Source organism: Leucoraja erinacea, chromosome 9, assembly GCF_028641065.1.
Source record: "Leucoraja erinacea ecotype New England chromosome 9, Leri_hhj_1, whole genome shotgun sequence".
NCBI classification, from domain to species: Eukaryota; Metazoa; Chordata; class Chondrichthyes; order Rajiformes; family Rajidae; genus Leucoraja; species Leucoraja erinaceus.
In genome coordinates this window covers 2305904-2330766 of record NC_073385.1, presented here as the reverse complement: position 1 = coordinate 2330766, position 24863 = coordinate 2305904, and the positions used below count along the sequence as shown (strand labels likewise).

At 41.3% G+C, this 24863-nt stretch overlaps 1 protein-coding gene across 1 annotated transcript; it reads left to right on the top strand.

Annotated features, from left to right (window-relative positions):
* Positions 1 to 459: 459 nt before the first annotated feature.
* ddx24 (DEAD (Asp-Glu-Ala-Asp) box helicase 24) lies at positions 460 to 24818 on the top strand. The gene is made up of 9 exons (XM_055640084.1): positions 460 to 599; positions 2890 to 3591; positions 7113 to 7478; positions 8317 to 8470; positions 9621 to 10136; positions 13040 to 13115; positions 13788 to 13976; positions 23794 to 23923; positions 24473 to 24818. The coding sequence occupies exons 2-9, from the start codon at positions 2898 to 2900 to the stop codon at positions 24712 to 24714; spliced, it is 2367 nt and encodes a 788-aa protein (XP_055496059.1). The 5' UTR covers positions 460 to 599; positions 2890 to 2897; the 3' UTR covers positions 24715 to 24818.
* The last annotated feature ends 45 nt before the right edge of the window (positions 24819 to 24863 follow it).

Here is a 24863-nt window from a genome sequence, read left to right as displayed (position 1 = left end):
AAATATTCCAAATGGAATTTAAACTGTTTTGACATCACGAACAGCTAAAAAATAGTACTATAATTTCTTGGCAGGACATTTATCTAGTGATGAACATCGCCTGACGAATGCAGAGCCCTTGTGTCCAGTGTGGAGATCCTGCCCCAGTCAGCAGCCGAGAGAGCAAAGATCCTTTAACCGAGAGATGCCCCCAACTCAATCCCCGGGCCACAGTCTGAAGGTAGATAGATTCTTGATTAGTCCAGTGTCAGTGGTTATGAGGAGAAGCCAGGAGAATGGGATTAGGAGGGAGAGATAGATCAGCCATAATTGAATGGCAGAGTAGACCTAATGGGCTGATGCGGTCTGAAGAAGGGTTTCGGCCCGAAACGTTGCCTATTTCCTTCGCTCCATAGATGCTGCTGCACCCGCTGAGTTTCTCCAGCATTTTTGTGTAACCCCGGGCCACACGTTGTCAATAAAGTTTATTCTTTCTCTTGGGGGCACCTCGGAGTATGGCGGCGTGCGATTGGTGGTTGCCGGGTGACGCTGCGAGCTGGGCGGCAGGAGGACACGTGTTCAGTGGACGGACGGACGGCGCTGCTGCTGCTGCTGCTGAGGTAAAGTTACCGTCAAACATCCTAGATCTTTGGTTACCGTCGCTTCAAGCGGTGGGTCGGACCCGCGTGGGAAGGAACTGCAGGTGCTGGTTTAAACCGAAGATAGACACAAAAAACTGGAGTAGCTGAGCGGGACAGGCAGCGTCTGTGGAGAGAAGGAGTGGGTCTCGACCCTTCTTCAGGCGTCACCCGTTCCTTCTCTCCTACTGTCCCGCTCAGTTACTCCAGCTACTTTAACCATGACTCTCACCCCCCACTGATATCACCTCTTGAGTGTTTCCAGAATTTCTGTTTTTATTTGCTTCGTGTCGCGACCCTTCTAGAAACATAGACAATAGGGTGCAGGAGTAGGCCATTCGGCCATTCGGCCTGCACCGCCATTCAATATGATCATGGCTGATCAGACTGATCATGGCTTCTTCAGACTATTTAAGGAAATAGGGGAACGAGAGATATAGACGGCGATGTAGAGAGATAAAGAACAACGAATGAAAGATATGCAACAAAAAAAAAATAACGATGGTAAAGGAAACGGGCCATTGTTAGCTGTTTGTTGGGTGAAAACGAGAAGCTGGTGCGACTTGGACGGCGAGAGGTAGAGAGAGAATGCTGGGGTTACGTAAAGTTAGAGAGATCTAGACTCATACTACTGGGCTGTAAGCTGCCCAAGCGAAATATGAGAGGCTGTTCCTCCAATTTGCATCTAACCTCACTCACTCTGACCCAGATCATAGAGTGATACAGTGTGGAAACAGGCCATTTGGCGCTACTTGCCCACACCGGCCAACAATGTCCCACCTGCCCGCGTTTGGTCTATATCCCTCTAAACCTGTCCTATCCATATACGTGTCCAAATGTTTCTTAAATGTTGGGGTAGTCCCTGCCTCAATACCTCTGGCATCTTGTTCCATACACCACCCACCACCCTTGTGTGAGATAGTTACCCCTCAGATTGCTATTAAATCGTTTCCCCTTCACCGTAAACCTATGCCCTCTAGTCCTCGATTCATCTACTCTGGGCAAGAGACTGTGCATCTACCCGATCTATTCCTCTCAAGATCTTATACACCTCTATAAGATCACCCCCATCCTCCTGCGCTCCAAGGAATAGAGTCCCAGCCTACTCAATCTCTCCCTATAGCTCAGACCCTTTAGTTCTGGCAACATCCTTGTTAATCCTATCTGTGCCCTTTTCAGTTTGACAACATATTTCTTATAACATGGTGCCTAGAACTGAACACAATGCTCTAAAAGCCACACCAATGTCTAAGATAGCTGCAACATGAACTCCCAACTTCTACACTCATACCTGACCGGATTGGACCCGACCCAATCATACTCGACCAGAGCTGTCAGACATGTCAGTTAGGCTCTTGGGTGTAAATTCCTTGGCGGCCGACCTAATGTACGGTAGATCGATCCCAGAAAGTTGCAGGATTATAGAGAAATGGGAGGGGAGGGAAACAGATAGGATTGCTCTGCAGGATGCTAGTATGTGCAGAATAGCCTCCTTCCACGTTGTAACACATGAGTAAGCAGATCCCCAACTAAGTGTGTGGCAAATTAATCATCGCATGGCGACCCAATTTATTCCATCATCTACAGTGCACAAGTTTAAAAATGCAGTGAATTATTTTCTCTACTTGCATGGGTGAAATTCCAAGGACACTCAAGGGATTCACCACCAGCTAAGTTAAAGCAGCCACTTTGACATTCCCCCACAATGACCACATTATGCAGTACATAGACACACTGCAACAATTCATTAAAGCTTCTTTGCATTTTGAATTCTGCAGCCTCTAATACCCAGAAGGTTAGCGAGGATTGGGATCCCCACTGCTTGCAAGTTCCCCTTTAATTTGCACACTATCCTAAGTGAGACTGTACGTCTGAATTTCTATATGGGAGTACTTTCACCATTAGGAATACAGGAACTGAAGGGAGTCTCTCACCCACTTCTGGAGGAGAAATTGTGATGGGTTTGAAATATTGCCTTACAAAAAACACATGCCGATTTAAAAAAAAAAAAAAAAAGGTTCAGTCTATTCAGTCTGCCGCCAATATAAATTATTGTAATTATAAGAATCTATGCTTTTAAAATTAGAAGTTATGTGCACTTGCACTAGCTATTGGTTACTTGTTCATAATTTGATGCAGTTAAAAACAGTGGAATTGTATATTTATCAGAAATTTTGCTTTTTATTGTTATTTCAATCTGTACTAGTTGTGAAAAACACACCTTGGCACTTGCAGCATAACGAGTTTAAAACTGATTTTGCTTTTGCCTTAGAGGTCAAAATGAAAGAAACAAAAAAAAGGTTTCTAAAATCGCCAAAAACCCAACTGAAGAAAATTAAAGTGACAGGACAATGGAAGCCAATTACAATAGACGCCAGTCGTTTCGGTGAAGAAGATTTGGATGGGCTGGTCTGTTGTGAAGAGCTTACAGATTATAAATTGATTAATGCTAGGAAATCGTCAGAGAAGAAAGCCAAAAGACGAGCTTCTGATAACTCAGAGGAGTTAAAATCTGCACCAAAGAAACAGAAAATCAGTGGAGATGATTTACCAACAGCAGCAACAAAAACAAAGATAAAAAGAAAAAAGAAAAAAATTAACAATCAACCTGCCGAAGTGGAGGAGAAGAGTGTTAATCTTTCAGACGATGTTAACAAATTTGAATATTCAGATAAAAATGAGACGGGTGGAACGGAAACAAATATTGCTGTAAATCCAAAGAGAAAGAAAATGAAGAAAAGGGCTGGAGCTCCTCGGTCCTCCAGGCTAGATGAGAAAGTGAAAAACTGGACAAAACATTCATGTCCATCTGAGCAGGCAACTGATGTTTCTGCCTGGAAAGATTTGTTTGTCCCAGAGCCAGTACTTCAGGCTCTGAGTTCTCTTGGTTACAGTGCTCCTACTCCCATCCAAGCCTTGGTTCTGCCACCTGCTATTAGAGATAAACTAGATATTCTTGGTGCAGCAGAAACAGGTTGGTAGTATAATTGTATAAAATGTCATATATAGATAATGAATAAGTGGTTAACTTTGTTTTTTGAGGCATAGGAAAGGACTTCCATTTATCTTAGTTTTTAATGTCCTCGGGTCCTGACCTGAAACATCCGCTGCCCATATCCAGCTACAGACACTACCTGACCAGCTGAGTTCCTCCAACCGTTTTACTTTTTCTCAGGATGCACTAATTGGCTACATCTGGTGAAATACCCTAGTTATAGAGAGTTAATGTTGAACAATATGACAATCTCTTTACACTCAGCAAGACATTACAAATAAATTGCCTAATAGTCTGCTTAAGCAGCACATTGGTTTAGGAGTAAATATTGGCCAGTCCTGGAGGAACATTTTTTTAAACCAATGTTAATCAGAGATCAATCAGTTGCACTTGAACAGTCAAATAAATCCACATTTTAGACATGTTCAATGGTGCGCCATTCCCTCTATATGGCATTGAATTGAATTGAATTTCCTTTATTGTCATTCAGACCTTTTGTTCTGAACGAAATTTCGTGCCTGCAGTCATACATACAATACTAAACAACAGTAAACACAAATTAACATCCACCACAGTGAGTCCACCAAGCACGTCCTCACTGTGATGGAGGCAAAAATCTTAGGGCTGCAGTCTCTCCCCCCCTCTTCTCCCTCTGCGTTGAGGCAATACCCCACCGGGCGATGGCAAAATCAGTCCCGTGGCTCACTGAGCTCTGCGAACGAGCCGGCTCAAACACGACGGCCCGGGGTGGTCGGAGCTGCCGCCCTCCAGTCCAGCGGACACAGCCGCTGACGACGTCGTCCACTGGCCCACGGCTGAACCCCGGACTCGGGGCACCGCCGCCTCAGCCACCGGAGCACCGTTCCAGCCCCGAGCCGGGTCGCCCTCACATGAGTGCCGTTACTCTCGAGCTGGGCCGCCCCGACGGGAGCCCGTTACCCTCGACGGGCAGCCCCGACGGGAGCGTCACAGACCCTCACGGGAGCTTCACAGCCCCTCACGGGAGCGCTGTTCCAGCCCCGAGCTGGGCCGCCCTCACGGGAGCGAGCCCAGGGCGAGTCCTGACAGGCTGCCTCTGGAGCCTCGAGGTCGCCAGCTCTGCTATTAGGCCTCAGCGCAGATGGAGGCAGAGAAGGGGGATACGACAAAAAAGTCGCATTCCCCCGAAGGGAGAGATAGCAAGCCCTGTTTCAACCCCCCACCCCCCACATAAACACTAAAAACCAAAAACTTAACTAGCCAAAACGAAAAAAACAACACAAAAAAGTAAAAACTGACTGCAGGCAAGCCGCAGCCATTCACCAGCGCAGCCACTTCCGAAGTTGTCAATCAAAATCATAACTCCTTTTGTGGATCTTATAAGATGCTGATTTACATGAAAATGCTACCACTGAATGAGCCAAGCTGACATTAGCTTGTATAATATAAAAAATCTGCTGGATCCTACAAACAACATTTTAGTCCTTTCATTCATTGAATACTTAGTTTGTTTGGGGAATTTTATTTTTGTATAGATAAGATGTACACTTGATGGTTTAGAGTACAGCTTTGCAAAGTTTAGTTAATCCCAAATATAGGTTAGTCATACTTCACATGGGTTAATTAAAACCGAACAAGAGAAATACTCAGCAGGCCGGGGATATCTGGAGAGAGATTAACATAATTTATGTTTGGGGTTAATAAATTTTGATCAGAACTAGCCTAGTTTGATCTAAACTAGAAATATAGGTTATCTGAAATTGTTGAATTCAGTGGTAAATTGAGTGCCTTAATGTACCAAGTTGGAAGATGGAATGTAGTTTGAAATTGCATTAACCATATAACCATATAACAATTACAGCACGAAAACAGGTCATCTCGACCCTTCTAGTCCGTGCCGAACACATAATCTCCCCTAGTCCCATATGCCTGCGCTCAGACCATACCCCTCCATTCCCTTCCCGTCCATATAACTATCCAATTTATTTTTAAATTATCTTGCACATACAAGGCATTGGGCCTTGTATGTGCAAGAATCCATTGGTAAACACGTCAGAATAGGAATGGGATGAAGAATTAATACAGTTGTTCAGCCAAAAACGGGACCTGTGAACCGTCAGGTCCACGCCATCCTTTGCACTTTTCTGCATTGATCCCACATTGTTCATGGCCTTAAATTGCTCAGATTCCAACTACTTGTCCAGATGTTTCTGAATTGTTATAAGCATATCTGCCTATGCCATCTCTTCAAGCAGCATATTCCAGACTACAACCACTCCCTGTGTGAAATATTTTCTTCTCTGATCCCCTCTAAACCTTTTACCACCCACTGCGATTCTAGGCCCGCTTGTATTGGAGAACCCCACCATGCAATCTATCAGATTGTCTTAGTTTCAGGAAAAACAAAGCCAGCCTATCCAGTCTCTCTTTATAACTGAAATCTTATCTTTCTGAATCTCCAATGCAACCTCTCCAGCACATTCAATCCTTCCTAGGGTGTTGTGACTAGAATTGCACACAATATTCCAAGCGTGGCATTGTTTTACGAAGTTGTAACATGCTGTCCCTGGTCTTGTATCCTAAGCCAAATTATCTTATATTACTTCTTCATCATCGTATCCACCTATGCTGCCACTTTAAAGAATTTGAAGATTGTATTTCAAGATTGCCCTACTCATCAATACGACCATTTACTGTGTATGTCATACTGTTTTGTCCTCATAAAATGCATCACCTTGCACTTGCAAGATTAAATTCCATTTGCTATTGCTCTGTCCTACTTTCCAGCTGATCAATATCATGCCACAGCCTTAGATAACCTTCCTCACCATCTGGCGTGCCATCATCTAAAAATTTCCAGATCATGCTTCCAAGCCATTCAGGTGAAGCACTGATTAATTTGTACTTCTAATTTACTGTGCTGCAATCAGTACAGTACACATACAAAATGTGATCTCTGCATTGGAGAACCAAACTCAGTTTCTATTTCATGATTAGAGCTCAGTATTGTTGAGTATCTCTTACTGTGCCTTTATCCCCAATTCATTAAGTCTGTGTTCTTTATATTCAGGCCATCAACCTTGAAATGAAATAGAGACACTGCTATTTTTTGCAGTCTAGTTATCGGTGAATCATGATTTTAAAAAAGGTATTTACAATAGGAATGAGATGTTTACTTAAAATTGATTCGCAAATTCCATTCAAAGTCTGATGAAATGTCCCAGACCTGAAATGTTAACTGATTCTCTTTCCACATTTACTGCATAACCTGCTGACCTTTTCCAGCATTGTTTCAGCAGATTAACTAATCAAGTTTTTATTGTGGCGTGTTGAATTCAAAAACATATAAAATACATCTGGTGCTATTATATAATAAAGAAACATTTTTTGATGGATTCATCTTTATAAAAATTCAAGAAATTCAGGATTTTAATTACAATACTGGTTATTTTTCTTGAATTCTCACATTCTAGATATGCCATTCAAGACAAATTAAACAACTTTTCTTTTTTAATTTGTAGGCAGTGGCAAAACATTGGCATTTGCTATTCCCATGATCCACTTTATATTGGAGTGGAGGCAAGCTGAACATGCCAAATTGAAGGAAAATGAGGAAGGGAATCAGGATGCTAATGAAGGTGATGAACCATTCACCGGCAACCTGATGAAAATTAACAGTGAACATCTGGAGGAATGTGAAGAGGTGGAAACAAATGATAATGAAGAGAATCATGATTTTGTGGGTTGTGTAAAAGTGATTGACAACGTACATTTTGATTTTGAGGCTTCTCATGTTGTAAATCCACTCTTGGGCTTGGTCCTAACTCCAACAAGGGAACTAGCTGTCCAGGTAAAACATCACATTGACGCAGTCACCAAATTCACAGGTAGGCAATGTTATTTGCAAGACTTTATAATGTTACGCAGCTTAGTAATGTTACTTTAGTTCTTATTTGTATTTAGAATGTGATTCAGTTGAATGCTGCAATTGTATTGGCAGTGACCAGAATCCAATGAATGTCCCATTTTAAATGAACCATTTTGCTATTTGTGCCATCTGAAAAAAAACACATTGCTAATGTGGTTACCTTGCTACACTTCTGATGGCATGCAAATGAAAAGGAACATCACTCAATACTACATACCACTAAATTCAATAGACTTTAAATTAATAATTTTCAATTAAATTAATTGCCTTGTTAATATTGTTTTGCTTCTGGATGCCTTCATAAATAAGCTTGTGGAAATCTCAGTATTGTACCTCGGTATTTAGAAAAAGATTTGCAGTTATTTCCTACTACTTTCATTTCCCTCTTACTCCTTAATCCATGGACTGTACCTTTTGTTCTACATTCTCCAGAACAGAGAAATTAGCCTCCAAGCATCTATCCCACTTCGCACTTCTTTTACGTAATTATAAAATGCTGTATTCTTCTTGGTCTTCTTTGGTTTGCCTTCTCATTCCAGAAGTTGATTTACTGAACCTTAATTGCACACCCTCTTGGGAAATGTATCTCTGGATAAGTAGATCAAAACTATACATCCAACTCCAGGAATAGACCCAAAAGCCCTCTGTATTTGTAGCATGACTTCGTTTTAGACTGCATCACCTTACATTAATGGCAAAAAATACTATTTACATACCCATTTGCTTGCTGTACTTATTTTTTAATTTGTTTCCTCTTCACTGATGAATTAATAAACCCTGAATCTATAATTTAATAGGAATCAAAACTGCAATGATAGTTGGAGGAATGGCTGCCCAGAAACAGGAAAGAATTTTGAATCGTAGGCCAGAAATTGTAATTGCAACACCAGGGAGGCTATGGAAGCTGATAAAGGAAAGACATCCACATCTCTGTCATTTGAAACAGCTCAGGTGAGCCACGGTCAATTTAGATATGTTGAAGTGGCAATGATGCATTATCAAATAACATTTGTAACTGATTATACAATGGTTGAAAGAAAATATCTTCAAATATTTCACAATCTTAACTTCTTTTCAGCAATATTTGTTATGTTAATGGATTAGTTTCCAGGCACATGCTACAAAAAAATTGAGATCATTAATCATATTATTTTTGTGACATTCGATGGATGAATTCGCCAGAGTCCTTTGTTATACCAGAAGATCTTTTACACCTACCTTAGAAAACAGAATATGTGAAAGGTGTCTAAGACAGCAATTGCAACAATGGTTTTTGTACAGTATATAATATAGCAGATGACAAGGATGACTGCAGAAGAATAAACCTGGGATAAAACACACTGATGGAAACCAGGTCAAAAGAAAATACAAGAAGAACTCAGCAGATCAAGCTACATCAGTAGAGGCAAAATCTGTAAATTGCTTCTTGCCCTGAAATGTTACTTTAAACCTTTCCCCTCCACAAATGCTGCTTGACCCATTGAGTACTTCCTGTTAATTGCATTAATTTATTAGCTTAACATGCACTGAGAGTCTGCAGCTTGAATATGCCATTATCTGGCTGAATGCTAAATTTGGTATGAGAAGTAAAACCACAAAGAGATTTAGTACAAATGGCCAGTTTCCTACAATAAAATACATTGATGAATTAGATGAGTTTTTACAATAATCAGAGAGTGCTCCCCTTTTAACTTAGACTTTGAATGAATTCAAATTCTCATTGATTTTATAACAAATTGCATTCTTGATATTAGTCATTGTCTTCGAATTGCCAATCCTGTAACAGCCAATGTGCCAGATAAGATGAATTCAATTAATTTGAAATCTGTGAAATTGTACGTTGAATAATATATTGTTGTTTGGGTAATTGTATTGATCGGATTTAGCATTTTTGTGAACTACTTAAATGAAAAAACTAACATATCTCCTGTGACATGGTTAATATTGTCCAGGTGCACATGGGAACTGAATTAAAATTTCATCCAGGGGATTTTCTATGAAAGTATATTGTGAAAATTACAGGAACCAATAGATGCATTTAAAAAAATGTCACTGAAAAGACAAATTCCGAATAACTTTGACTGTTGTCCTATTGATAAAGGTGCCTGGTGATCGATGAAGCAGATCGCATGGTTGAGAAAGGACATTTTGCAGAACTATCTCATCTTCTAGAACTGCTGAATGACAAGGAGTACCACCCAAAAAGAAGGACTTTTGTATTTTCTGCCACTTTAACCATGATTCATCAAGCTCCTGCAAGAGTATTGGGAAAGAAGAAGATGAAAAAAATAAATGCAGAAACAAAATTAGAAGCTCTTATGCAAAAAGTAGGCATCAAAGGAAAACCAAAAGTCATTGATTTATCAAGGAAAGAGGGTACCGTTGAGACCCTCACAGAAACCAGAATCCATTGTGAGATAGAGGAAAAAGATATCTATCTATATTACTTCCTACTTCAGTATCCTGGTCGGAATATGGTCTTTGCAAATAGTATAGATTGTATCAAGCGTCTAAATTCATTGCTCACTATTTTGGAATGCTGTCCTCTACCACTACATGCAAACATGCACCAGAAACAGAGGTTGAAGAATTTAGAAAGATTTGCTGAAAGAGAGAGGTAAGCTTTCAAAAGTGTGCTTGTTATAAATACGTGAAGCTCTTAACTTAGATGGAGTGGCTTTGAACATTTTTGATTTTTGTGTGTGTGTGTGCGTTGCTGATTACACAATAGGTGGAAGGGTGTGTTGTGATGAGAATATTGTGACCCAGCAATGGGATGTAGATTGGGCAAAACCGTAGCAAATGGAATTCAGTGTGAGGTCATGAATTTGGAGGGACCAAAAGGGTGAATTATTGTCTAAATAGAAACTAAATGAGTGACGCACATAGAGATCTAGGTAAACTAGTGCACAAATCGCGACAGAGGTTAAAGGCAGGGTGCAGCAACTAGTGAAGGGGTAAATAGTTTAATTACGTTTGTTAATGCCACATGTACAGAGATACGGTGAAAAGTTTGTTCTGCATGCTGACCAGGCAAACCATACCATACACAAGTACAATAGATCCTCTTTTGGAGCAGCAGAGGGTTGCCATGTTCTGGTACCATCTTTCAACTTCCAAGTGTCTCTGCCCAGGAAAATATGAAAATTATTTTTTCACTTCGAGGTCTGGTGGCCTGGCGGCCCTGTATTGATGAAATGGGGATACACACAAAATGCTGGAGTAACTCAGCGGGGCAGGCAGCATCTCTTCAGACTGAAGGGGCGATATTTTGAGTCGAGACCCTTCTTCAGAGTGAAGAAGGGCCTCGACCTGAAATGTCACCCATTCCTTCTCCACAGATGCTGCCTGTCCCGCTCAGTTGCTCCGGCATTTTGTGTCTACAATTTTAAACCAGCATCAGCAGTTTTTTTTTCTGCACATTTTGATGAAATAGGGGTCAGTCTGGCCCAGATTGATGCCGTCTGCTCAATCCGCCGCCATTCCTTGCAGATGTCACTCAATCTGCTCACTTACCCAGCTACTGTCGGCCCTCCCACGGTCACCTCCACAAACATCACAACCTGCAGAGCTGCCAAGTAGTACGGATTCTCTGTATTTTGTACGGAAATACGATCAGAATACAGATGTACGAATTTGCTTTGTGAAATACGGATTTTTTTTAAATCAGCTCGATTTCCTGTTTCATCTTGCTGTTTAAAAAATGCAAGGATATAAAAAGTCCTACTGTACCTCTAAAAAGTATAGCAGATTAAATCTATTAGTATTTTAAATTTCAAGACCTGGATGATAATTTTTGTAAGCTTTGATCTGCCTGTCCCGCTCCAGGTTTAAACAGCGCTGTCAGTTTAACGCGTGGGAATTTCAATGAACAGCGCTATGGGTTCTAAAAATACCGCTCCCAGTGGAGTGCTATTGCCTTTACACAGCGCTATGGGCTTTACACATAGCGCTATGGATCACAGACTGTTAGGGGAGGGAGAAGTAGTGGGAGGGAGGGAGAAAAAAGGAAGGCGAGAGGGGGGATGGGAGGGGAAGAGGGAGAGGGAGAGGGAGGAAAGAGGAAGATGGGAGAGAGAGCGAAGGAGGGAGAGGGAGGCTTCCAAAATGGCTTTGACATCATCATCTGGTGCTAAAAGCAGGAAACAGCCATTCAAACAGCAGTATACCAAGAGATGGCAATGAATGGCACTGTCAAGTAAGGTGCGTAGAAGTGATGTCAATTGGTAGCAAAGTTATGCATTCTTGTACTCTTGCATGGGTATGACCGCACATTTTTTTTTTAAAAACACTTTTTTCAGCAAAATGGCCCAGTGTAAAAATACTGATTTCCTCAGCAAAATACTGATTTTCAGGTACTAGAATAATGAAGTGCTCTGACAAAACCTGGCAGCTCTGGACCTGCGACCACCACAAACATGCCCTAGGATAACTCCAGCAGCTGCTCCACCCCACTGCTGTGCACTGAGGTTGCCATGTCCAATTTCCCGATTTGATCACGTTAGGGCACTTTTGACAGCACAGGAGGTGAGTTTGCAATCAGGCACGGCAGGGCACTTGTAATTCATAGAGGTTTTAGATTTTCTCAATGTTATAAAGACCGCAGCATTTGAACCCTGTGGAGGCTGGATAATCTGGCCAGTTTATTGTGGGAGATTATGTTTTTTTACCTTCAAAAGTAAGAGATGGTGAGCAGCCATTTTGAGAGGCGAGAACGCTTTTTTGGAAGATAGCATTTTTGGCCTTTGTTGCAAAACAGTTTAGAAATAATGAAGTTTCATTAATATTGGTTAAGCTACACCTAGAATACTGTGCACAGTTTTGGTCCCTTTACCTTGAGCATAAAGCATTTGAGGCTAGTGCAAACGAGATTCACTTCACCTAGGACGAGGAGACGATTGCGAACCTCTAGAATTCTTTATCTCAAAGGGTTGTAGAGGCTAGATCGATAAAAAAATATTTCAGGTGGAATCGGATAAAGATCAGGGAATTGGGGGTTAAGGGGAACTGGCACTGAAGAGTATTTGAGGCCAGCCTAGATCATCCATGATCACAGTGAATGGCCGGACAAGCTTAAGAGTCCAGGTGGCCCTTTCTTGTCATATTTTGTCTTCTGCACTATAATGTTAATTGCTTGAAGAAGGTGATCTATAAATCTATGAACACATTTGTTCAAATTAACGTGCTAGACAATAGCGTTCTGAGTTAGATAATGGAAATAAAGTACTAGCTGGCTGGAACGTAGCCCGGCAAAATGTAAAATAAACTGTTCACATAGCATGACACAAGTTTTTTTTTTTTGGTTTTTTTTTAAATGATAAGCTTCGCAATTTCCTTTTGGGAGTCAGTGAAATGTATAATTACAATAAATGAAATGTTATTTCATGACAAAAAAGGTTGAGTAGAGGGAACCATTTTAGATATTATTGTGAAAGCATTAATTGATTTTGTGAACATGTTCTAGAAAATTAGCTCATAATCATTTTGAACATTTGGTGCATTTGTCTCACTGTATTTCAGCTCTATTTTATTGACCACTGACGTTGCAGCTCGAGGTCTGGATATTCCAAATGTACAACATGTTATTCATTATCAGGTATGGCTGAAAGAAAGTCTGAACTTGCTGATCTGGTATATATTTTCTTAGTAAATATAATACAACAGAAAAATGTAGAAATCATTATATCCTAGCATCAGAAAATAGACTTTATTCTAATGCAAATTCGCTATTTTCTAATTGTGTGATCTTCCATTAAAGTAAAGAATCATGGAAAATTAAAACCAACTATCTTACTTGGCACTTTCTTTAAGAATTTAGAATCTAATCCATCAAGATCCAAAGACTTGTCAGCCCAGAGCTCTAACAATTTACACTGTACCACTTCCCTGATGATTATAATTCTCCTAAGATCCTTTCTTTTCAATTCCTCTGCTGTTATCTGCACTTTCTATAATGAAGCCGAATGTATAAATGTTTGATTCTTAGGTTATCTCCTCGTTCTCCATTATTAATTCCTAGGGCACTTTCTGTTGGACAAAGGCATTTTGAAGACTCTTTGAATATCTGCAGAAACCTTTATAATTGTTTTTACATTTCTGACTGGCTTTATCTCTAATTCTAATTTTTCCTTTTTAATCGTTTAATATTTTGTTACTTGTTAATACATTTTGTTTAATTTTATGATCTCCCCAAATTTTTTTTTCTATAGGTTTGGTACCATCTATGCATTCTTTAACTCTTTTATCATTCATGTGGATTTTCCTACAGTTGCCCCGTACCACTGAGATCTATGTTCACAGGAGTGGCAGAACAGCTCGAGCCACAAAAGCAGGTCTTGCTTTGATGTTAGTTGGGCCAACAGATGTGGTTTATTTTAAGAAGATATGCAACACTTTGGGCAAAGATGAAAACATTCCTCTGTTTCCAGTACAAGCTAAATGTATGCCTGAAATAAAGGTAAATGTCAAAAAGTACTATTTTTCTACTTTCCACTTCTCAGGTTTGAACCATGTTAGTACATACCATTTAATCCTAGTAAAGAGCATAAAGAACAGTACTTATTAATTTCAAAAATCAATGAAAATATAGTTGCTTAACAGTGGAACCTCATTATTAAAAATCTTAACATAAGTGCTTCCTTTAATGTTACTGTTCTATAGGCGTTTCAAGTTTTCAGAAACAGGCTGTTTCATCCTCCATCAGTGAGGAAACAATATTTTGCATGTTATTCTACAATGTTTTGCAGTGCATCCTTTTATTTAATTAATTAAAAATGCTTACCTCTGTAGCTCATTGATGGGGCAGATAAAGGAAATGGCTGAATCCTATCCATATAATATGTGGTGGAATTAAATGCTTTAGAAGCAAGATATAGTTAGTAAATGAGGAATCCATGACATTGCATCTCTTGATTTGTGTGAGAAGGGGATGGGTAGTTGTGTATAGTGAATAAGAGTTGTGGAAGGAACAGTGTTCAGAGAAGGAGGAGCATTAGTCAACTGATTGTCCCATGAAGGTGGAGAAAATGACAAGGATGACCTATTGAGCGTGCAGGGTCGCAGATTAAGAGGACGAAAGAAGGTGAGAGCATAAAAGAAAGAGATAACACATTTGAATTATGCTGAAAGAAAAGTATCTTAAGAAACTAAAGAAACTGGAAGAACTGAATTGAGTCGTCTGTATAGAAACAGGCCCAGTTCATCCGTGCCGACCAACATGTTCCATCTAAGCTAGTCCCCTTTGCCTGCATTTGGCCCGTGTCCCTCTCAATTCTTCCTGTCCAGGTACCTGTCCAAATGCTGTTGTAGTATCTGTCTCAACTACTTCCTCTGGCAGCTTGTTCCACATTCCCTCTACCCTCATGGCCCGTGCAAAATAAAAATCCTTTCCTATCCAACTACCTGTCCAAATGCCTTTTAAATGCTTGGTCCACTAGTTGAAAGGTTCTAATTTTGCGCAAGGCCAATTATGGAAGAATCAGATGGGAACTTTCAGATGTCGAGTGGATGTGACTGTTAAAGCTAAAAGGATGTCTGGCAAGTGAGTTTTTAATAATCTGATTTCAAGAATTCAGGGACAGCATATTCCTGTTTGGGGGAAGGGTATAGCCAGCAAGTTGAGGGAACCCTGGTTAATGATATTGAGGCTGTGGTCGGAATAAAGGTGGTGACAGGATCAAGGCAATATCTCAACGATTATAATAGGTGTAGTACACTTGAGAGAAATCAGGAGGGCAGAAAGAGAATGCAGTGGATTTGGTAGGGAAGGTAAAGGGTGAAAGTGTGCAAGAAAGAGAATAGATCCCCTTAAAAAACAGCTTTGCCATCTATGTGTGCAGCCACAGGAGATGGATGAGATTTTTAATAATTAATGAAGATCATAGAAGCAAATGAATTGAGGCAAATGAGTTGTGATGTCTTGAACCATATACAAATTAACAGAGGAGTCATTGGCAGTCTTAAAGTACATTAAGGTGGATAACTCCCCAGGGTCTGAACAAGTGCATCCTCAGACCTTGTGAGAAGCTAGGGAATAAATTGCAGAATCCATTGCAAAGGTATTTGCATCATCTTTAGCCATAGTAGAAATGCTGAAAGACTGGGGGGTGGCTAATATTATATTTAAGAAGGGCAGCAAAGACAAGCCAAAAATCTACAGACTGGTGAACCTAACATCAGTAGTGGTTAAGTTTCTGGAGGAGATTCTGAGGGACATGACCTATCAGTATTTTGATAGACAAGGACTGATTAGAGATAATCAGCATGGCTTTGTGCATGGAGAAATTAGTCTTGCAAATGTGTTTGTTTTTTAAAGAGCTTACCATGAGAATTGATGAGGACAAGTAGGTGGCGTTGCTGAAATTGATCAGTAAGACCCGTGACAAGGTCTTGCAGATCAATCACTTGGGATCCAGAGAGACAAGCTAATTGGATAAATGATGATAGGAAGCAGAGGGTAATGGTGAAATACTGTTTTTCAGACTAGAGTCCTGCGACTGGTGGTGTGCCGCAGGGATCAGTGGTAGGCCCACTGTTGCTCTTCATTTAAATGACCTGGATGATAATGTACAAGACATGATTAGTTAGTTTGTAGACGACACTAAAATGGGAGAAAGTAAATCAGGTTGTCAAAATTTACAGCAGGATCTTTATCAGCTAAGTAATTGGGCCAAGGAATAGCAAATGGAAGAAGATAGATACAAAAAGCTGGAGTAACTCAGCAGGACAGGCAGCATCTCTGGAGAGAAGGAATAGGTGATGTTTTGGGTCGATACCCTTCTTCAGACTGGTATGGGATAAGGGAAGCTAGAGATATAGACGGTGATGTGAATAAACGATGATAAAGGAGACAGGTCATTGTAAGGTGTTTGTAGGGTGAAAATGCGAAGCTAGTACGACTTGGGTGGGGGAAGGATAGAAAGAGAGGGAATGCCGGGCTACCTGAAGTGAGAGAAATCAATATTCATACCACTGGCTGTAAGCTGTCCAAGCAAAATATGAGATGTTGTTCCTCCAATTTGTGTTTAGCCTCACTCTGACAATGGAGGAGACCGAGGACAAAGGTCTGTGTAAGTAATGTAAAGAAGAATGAAAGTGTCCAGCAACTGGGAGACCAGGTTGATTCAGGCGGGTTGAGCGAAGGTGTTCTGCGAAACGATCGTCCAGTCTGCGTTTGGTATCGCCGATGTATAAGAGTCCACATCTTGTACAACGGATACAGTAGATGAGGTTGGAGGAGGTGCAAGTGAACCTCTGCCGAACCCGAAAGGACTGTCGGTGTCCCTGGCCAGAGTCGAGGGAGGAGGTATAGGGACAGGTGTTGCATCTTCGGCTGTTGCTGGGGAAGGTACCTGGGGAGGGGGTGGGAAGGGATGAGTTAACCAGGAGTTGCAGAGGGAATGGTCTCTGCGGAAGGCGAAAAGAGGCGGAGATGGGAACATGTGATTAATGGTGGAATCCCGTTGGAGGTGGCAGAAATTTAGGACGGTTATTATGTGTTGTATGCAAAGGCTAATGGTGTGGAAGGTAAGGATTAGTGGGGGGGCTGTCTCTTGTGACTAGGGGGAAGGGAAGCAATGTCGGAGCTTCGTGGTACAGAGGAGACAAGAGTGAGGGCCTCATCTATGATGGGATAGGGGAATCCCTGTTCCCTAAAGAATGAGGATATCGCGAATATCCTAGTATGGAACACCTCATGGGCGCAGATGCGGCGTAGACGGAGGAATTGGGAATGTGGAATAGAGTCTTTGCAGGAAGCAGGGTGGGAAGAACTGTAGTCGAGATAGTTGTAGGAGTCAATGGGTTTGTAATAGACGTCAGTCAACAATCTATTTCCTGCGATGGAGACTCGGATCAAGAAAGGGAGGGAGGTGTCGGAGATGGTCCAAGTAAATTTCAGTGCAGGATGAAAATTGATGAAGTTAATGAAGTCCATGAGTTCTGTATGGGTGCAGGAGGCAGCACCGATGCAGTCATCAATGTAACGGAGGTAGAGTTCGGGGATAGGGCCAGTGTACACCTCGAATAAGGATTGTTCAACATGCCCTACAAAGAGGCAGGCATAGCTGGGGCCCATGCGGGTGCCCATAGCTATGCCTTGAACTTGGAGAATGTGGGAGGAGTCAAAAGAGAAGCTGTTGAGGATGAGGACCAGCTCTGCTAGGTGGAGAAGAGTGTTAGTCGAGGGAAATTGGATGGTTCTGGGGTCGAGGAAGAAACGGAGGGCTTTAAGGCCTTCCTGGTGGGGAATGGAGGTGTAGAGTGACTGAATGTCCATAGTAAAGATGAGGGAGTGGGGGCTAGGAAAGTGGAAGTCATTAAAGAGACGAAGAGCATGTGATCTTGGACATAGGTTGGGAGAGATTGGACCAGGGGGGATAAGACGTAGTCGAGGTATATGGAAATCATTTCCGTGGGACAGGAGCAGGCAGAAACAATAGATCTGCCCGGGCGGTTGTGTTTGTGGATTTTGGGGAGAAGGTAAAAATGGGTTGTGCGAGGCTGGGAAACAATAAGGTTGGAGGCTGTGGAAGGCAGACAGCCAGAAGTGATTAAATCAGTAATGGTATTTGAGATTAAGGCCTGTTGCTCATCAATGGGAGCAAATGGCATTCAATTCAGAAAAGTGTGAGATGTTGTAGTTTGGAAAGTCAGAAAGGTAGAACTTTCACAGGAACAGTAGGGCCCTGATGAGATGTAACACATGAGTGCAAGAAAATAGTTCCCTGAAAGTGCTATCACAAGGTAGTGTAAGTGTTTGTACACTGGCCTACATCAGCCAGGACATTAAGTACAGGAGTGGGATGTTACGTTGCAGTTGTACAAGACATTGGTGACAATAGACAATAGGTGTTAGGAGTAGGCCATTCAGCCCTTCGAGCCAGCACCGACATTCAATGTGATCATGGCTGATCATCCCCAATCAGTACCCCGTTCCTGTGTTCTCCCCATATCCCCTGACTCCGCTATTTTTAAGAGCCCTATCTAGCTCTCGAAAGTATCCAGAGAACTGGCCTCCACCCCCCTCTGAGGCAGAGAATTCCATGGACTCACAACTCTCTGTGAGAAAAAGTGTTTCCTCGTCCCCGTTCTAAATGGCTTACCCCTTATTCTTAAACTGTGACCCCGGTTCAGGACTCCCCCAACATCGGGAACACGTTTCCTGCCTCTAGCGTGTCCAAACAATCTTATATGTTTCAGTAAGATACCCTCTCATCCTTCTAAACTCCAGAGTACAAGCCCAGCCGCTCCATTCTCTCAGCATATGACAGTGCTGCCATCTTGGGAATTAACCTTGTAAACCTATGCTGCACTCCCTCAATAGCAAGAATGTCCTCCCTCAAATTAGGTGACCCAAACTGCACACAATACTCCAGGTGTGTACTCACTAGGGCTCTGTACAACTGCAGAAGGACCTCTTTGCTCCTATACTCGACTCCTCTTGTTATAAAGGCCAACATGCCATTCGCTTTCTTCACTGCTTGCTGTACCTGCATGCTTACTTTCATAGACTGATGAACAAGGACCCCCAGATCCCATTGTACTTCCCCTTTTCCCAACTTGACGCCATTTAGATAGTAATCTGCCTTCCTGTTTTTGCTACCAAAGTGGATAACCTCACATTTATCCACATTAAACTTCATCTGCTATGCATCTGCCCACTCCCCAACCTGTCCAAGTTACCTAGCATTCTCATAACATCCTCCTCACAGTTCACACTGCCACCAAGCTTTGTGTCAACTGCAAATTTGCTAATGTTACTTTGAATCCCTTCATCCAAATCATTGATGTATATTGCAAATAGCTGTGGTCCCAGCACTGAGCCTTGCAGTACGTACCCCACTAGTCACTGCCTGCCATTCTGAAAGGGACCCGTTTCTCACGTGGAGTATTGTGTACAGTTTTGATTATCTTACTGTAGGAAGGAGGCCATTAAGCTGGAATGAATGCAGAGAAGATTTAAGAGGATATTGCCAGGGTTCAAGTGTATAAGTTATTGGGAGAAGTTGGAGAGGCTCGGACTTTATTCCTTAGAGCATAGGAGGTGAAGGACGACCATTTGGAGGTGTAAAAATTAATGAGGAGCAGTTTTCCATGTGCGGCCCCAACAACGTTTTGTACAGTTTCAACATGACATTCTAACTCTTATGGTCAATGTTTCGGCCTATAAAGGGAAGCAGAACATGTCTATTTCACTATCTTATCCACCTGTCCACATTTTCAGGGAGCCATGAACTTGCACCCATGTCTCTCCATACATCAACACTTCTGAGATTCCTGCCATTTAATATATTCTCTAAGTATTTGATGTCCCAGGATTAAATCCTATTCCACCACTCTACCTAAGTTTCCAGCAACTCTGTCCCGCTGCAGTCTTTCACAATCTCCTTCACTATCGACTACTATACCAGTTTTTGTGTCATCGGCAAACTTACTAATCAGTCCACGTCATCCAAGTCATGTGTATATATGACAAACAACAATGCTCCTTGCACCAATCCCATCCTTGTGGTACAGCACTAGTTGGATTTCCAGTCAGAAAAACAGCCCTCAAACACTACCCTTTGTCTCCTATCCCAAAGTCAATTTTGGATCCAGTTTGCCAACACACTTTAAATTCCATGTGTCGGCTCTTTGGGCCAGCCTATCATATTAGTCTGAAGAAGGGTTTCGGCCCGAAACGTTGCCTATTTCCTTCGCTCCATAGATGCTGCTGCACCCGCTGAGTTTCTCCAGCTTTTCTGTGTAACCCTATCATATTAGACATGTCGGAAGCCTTGCTATTGTCCATGCACACCATTTCAATTGGCCTTAATCGTCCAAGCAGTTAAATACAAGAACTATGCTTCTTTGTGAGAGGATAAAGCAGCACTAGCTTTTACTTTTCCATTAATATAACATTTGCTCTCATTAAATGATTTGATTCTGAACTTGAAGAGTTAACATGTAAAACATTAACCGGTACAATCAGTTCCCATAATTCGAGACAATGTGAAGAGTTGTAATTTGGAGGTGGTTACTGTGTAAGAGTTGAGTCAGATATTGTGGGGGCTGATGCAACTAAAGCAGCTGTAGTGCTTCAGCCCCCTGATGGTGACAAGCTTGGTAACTCCTACCCATGTACTCGAATAGTACTACCTTTTCACACGTGCAAAATCAATACTGACATCAATTCTAAAGAGAACAACTGGAGCTGGAAAAAATGCTATATTGTAAGCAAGGTACCTAATTTTAAGGATCCTAATTTACGTTTAGTTTGGCTTATCAAATAAAACCTACACCATTCAAAACAGTGATGCAGTATGATGATAAACACAAAATGCTGGAGTAACTCAGCAGGTCAGGTAGCATCTCTGGAGAAATGGGATAGGTGCCGTTTTGGGGCGGGACCCGTCTTCAGTCTGAAGAAAGGTCCTGACCTGAAACGTCACCCATTGATTTTCTCAAGAGATGCTGCCTGACCCGCTGAGTTACTCCAGCATTTTGTGTCTATCTTTGGTACAAACCCGCATCTACAGTTCTAATCCTACTCTAAATCAATTTTATTTATTGAATGAAGTGTTATGGTTTGTAGTCATAAAAAGACCCAGAGCAGTGAAAAGAGGGGAAAGGAACCAGGTGCACGGGGGACAGGAGGGAGATGCAGGGCTAAAACAAGCTGCTCAATAAGGTCAAGTTGGGGGGGAGGAGAGGGGGATTGATTTATCCAACTTTGGAGAATTCAACATTCATGCTGATGCATTGTTAGCTACACAAGTGGCAATGAGGTGTTGTTTGTTCAGTGGAGGAGGCCAAGGACAAAGGTCGTTATAGGGGCGTTAACAGGAATTTACAGTGCCCTCCATAATGTTTGGGACAAACACTGTCATTTATTTATTTGCCTCTGTCCACAATTTGAGATTTGTAATTAAAAAAAAATCACGTGGTTAAAGTACGCCTTGTCAGATTTTATTAAAGGGTATTTTGTACATTTTGGTTTCACCATGTAGAAATTACAGTTGCGTTTGTACATAGTTTCCCCCCCCATTTTCAGGGCACCCTAATGTTTGGGACACATGGCTTCACAGGTGTGTGTTTAATTGCCTCAATGCAGGTATAAGAGCTCTCAGCACCTAGTCTTTCCTCCAGTCTTTGCATCATCTTTGGTGTTTATCAACATGAGGACCAAAGTTGTGCCAATGAAAGTCAAAGAGGCCATTATGAGACTGAGAAACAAGAATAAAACTGTTAGAGACACCAGTCAACCCTTAAGCTTACCAAAATCAACTGTTTGGAACATCATTAAAAGAAGAGAGCACTGGTGAGCTTACTAAATGCAAAGGGACTGGCAGGCCAAGGAAGACCTTCACAGCTGATGACAGAAGAATTCTCTCTATAATAATGAAAAATCCCCAAACACCTGCGCGACATCAGAAACACTCTTCAGGAGTCGAGTGTGGATTTGTCAATGACCACTGTCTGCTGAAGACTTCATGAACAGAAATACAGAGGCTACACTGCAAGATGCAAACCACTGGCTAATCACAAAAATAGGATGGCCGGGTTACAGTTTGCCAAGAAGTACTTGAAAGAGCAACCACTGTTCTGGGCATGGATGGCTGCTGAAGGTACTGGCTCACTTATCTTCATTGATGATACAACTGCTGATGATAGTAGCATAATGAATTCTGAAGTGTACAGACACATCCTATCTGCTCAAGTTCAAACAAATGCCTCAAAACTCATTGGCCCATGGTTCATTCTACAGCAAGACAATGATCCCAAACATACTTCTAAAGCAACAAAGGAGTTTTTCAAAGCTAAAAATTGGTAAATTCTCGAGTGGCCAAGTCAATCACCTGATCTGAACCCAATTGAGCATGCCTTTTATATGCTGAAGAGAACTGAAGGGGACTAGCCCCCAAAGCAAGCATAAGCTAAAGATGGCTGCAATACAGGCCTGGCAGAACATCACCAGAGAAGACACCCAGCAACTGGTGATGTCGATGAATCGCAGACTTCAAGCAGTCATTGCATGCCATGGATATGCAACAATATATTAAACATGACTACTTTCATTGACATGACATTGCAGTGTCCCAAACATTATGGTGTCCTGAAATGGGGGGGGGGGGGGGGCTATGTATAAACACTGCTGTAATTTCTACTTGGTGAAGCTAACATGTATAAACATTGCCTTTATTAAAATCTTACACTGTGCACTTTAATCACATGTGATTTTTTTCTATTACAAATCTCAAATTGTGGCGCACAGAGGCAAATCCGTTCCCATAGCCGACTTCCGAGACTGACTCTTTGGGCTGGTATCTCAACCCGTCACCCCATAACCCACCCCAACCCAGAGGCCGTGACTTCTGCTGGTCTGGCAAAATGGATAATCCAGCAAGGGTCTGGAATCAAGGGTGCCAGGAAATTGGTGGTGGACCTGAACTACCATTTAGCTAGGATAGTAGATCTGGGTAGAAGTCACACTAAAGCATAAAGAAAGTCATGTTTTAGTCACTCTTGGTGTTCAATTTGCAGTTATCCACATCTCACTAGGGAGTGGTGCTAACAATCACTAGGATTATAGCTGGATTCCAAGAGCTAAATTGCAAGAAGGCTACACCAATGGGTGCATTTCCAGAATTTAGGTCAAAAAGAAGTTTGGTGAAAGTTTTAAATATTATGGAAACCAATAGTGGTAGGTAGAGAAAGCCAAGTCTAAATTAGAATATCAGTTATTCTTGGATTGAAGTTTGGAAACATTTCTACATGCAGAGTGATTGAAATTGATGCTAGGTTAGATGTTAATTTTCAATCTGAGAATGTTCATCAGAGGTATTAATGGATACAGAGAAAAAATGAGCGTACAGATGTAGGCCATACCTCAAAGGTATGGCCTAAATCTGGACATCTTAATGATTGTTTTTATTGTATTTTAATGTTGCTGTTTTACCTGCGTTTAACTATTTATACTGTTTCGTCAGGGACTGGATTGTTTTTACTGTTATTATGTGTGAAATGTTTTAAGTTTCATGTGCGATGCTCCGGTATTTCCTGGGAAACGTCTTCTCATTTTGCACTGTACAACTGTTGCTTTGCAAGATGACAATAAAGGTTGATTGATTAATCTCATTGAACGATAGAGCTTTGAGGAGTTAAACAGCTCGTGCCTATTTCAGTGTGCCTTTAGGTTTTTAATATTTACTTTTAATACACAGAATACAGTCAAATACCAATGGCAATTGTGGCCTGTTGTGAAAAGATATAACTCTCTGCTTTGTCCTTTACAGGCACGTGTTAGCATAGCTAGAAGCATAGAAAAGATGGAATACCAGCACAATAAAGCACAACAACACAACAGCTGGTTTCAGCAAGCTGCTGAAGCGCTTGAGGTGGATTTGGACGACAACGACCTGATGGGTGAGCAACATCCTAATATTTGCCTGGACACATACGGGTGTTCATATTTGCTTATAAATCCAGTGTTGAGATGCACTACTCTCCCTATGTCATTGCCTTCCTCTTTTCCTGACAGCACTTGTTATCAAGTGTCCTCAGAAATAAGCAACAATTATGTCATCAAGCAGCCTAATCCCATTGATTTCTCAGTCAGACGAGGAAAAGTTGGATTTTTGTTAATATACAACATCTTGCATACAGTTTGAAACAAGCATTGAAGCGTACATGAGAACAGTATGGAAGCTGAAATATCATGGTACTTAAATGTTAAATCTCTTATTTAATCTTTGAGCCTCATTCTCTTATCACTTGCAATTCTGTATATTTTCAAGTGTGATTCATTATCACTGAATGTTACTCATTTTACAACCACAAAAAAAACAATATTTTCCTTTTTGATAATATACCTAGCAGCTATTATTCCAAAAGGATTTGAACTTGGTCCCCAATTAGTTGAAGTCTGAAGATGTATGAAGAGCACATTCAACATAACACTATACTTATTTTTAGGTGGAAGGGATAATGATGGTGAAGAAATCCAGAGGCAAAGAATGTTGAAAGGAATGAAGAAGGAACTAAAGAGTTTGATTTCACAGCCAGTGTTTAAGAACTACATGAAGACAAAATATCCAACACAATTTGGTGGACTAGGATTGCCTGCTCTACCATTGGCAAGCCAAGAAACTGCTTTAACCACAATTCAAAAGCATAAATTCAAAAAAAGACTAAGGTTATGTGAACAAATATCTTGAGACGCATTGTTTAAATAACCCATACAACTAGCTATTGGCAAAATATGTAATAACATGTTCAGTGGCTATACACCATTTATTGCATTTAATAAAAATCCAAAACTTGCGCGATACTGTCATCTTCAACATGAAGATTAGGAGCAACCTGG

What these genes read in the sequence shown, in the direction of transcription:
- ddx24 (XM_055640084.1), top strand. Translation starts at nt 2,898, where the DNA reads ATGAAAGAAACAAAAAAAAGGTTTCTAAAATCGCCAAAAACCCAACTG. An exon ending in CGCAGTCACCAAATTCACAG is followed by an intron (nt 7,479 to 8,316) that starts GTAGGCAATGTT and finishes ATAATTTAATAG; the next exon opens with GAATCAAAACTGCAATGATA. An exon ending in AACATGTTATTCATTATCAG is followed by an intron (nt 13,116 to 13,787) that starts GTATGGCTGAAA and finishes ATTTTCCTACAG; the next exon opens with TTGCCCCGTACCACTGAGAT.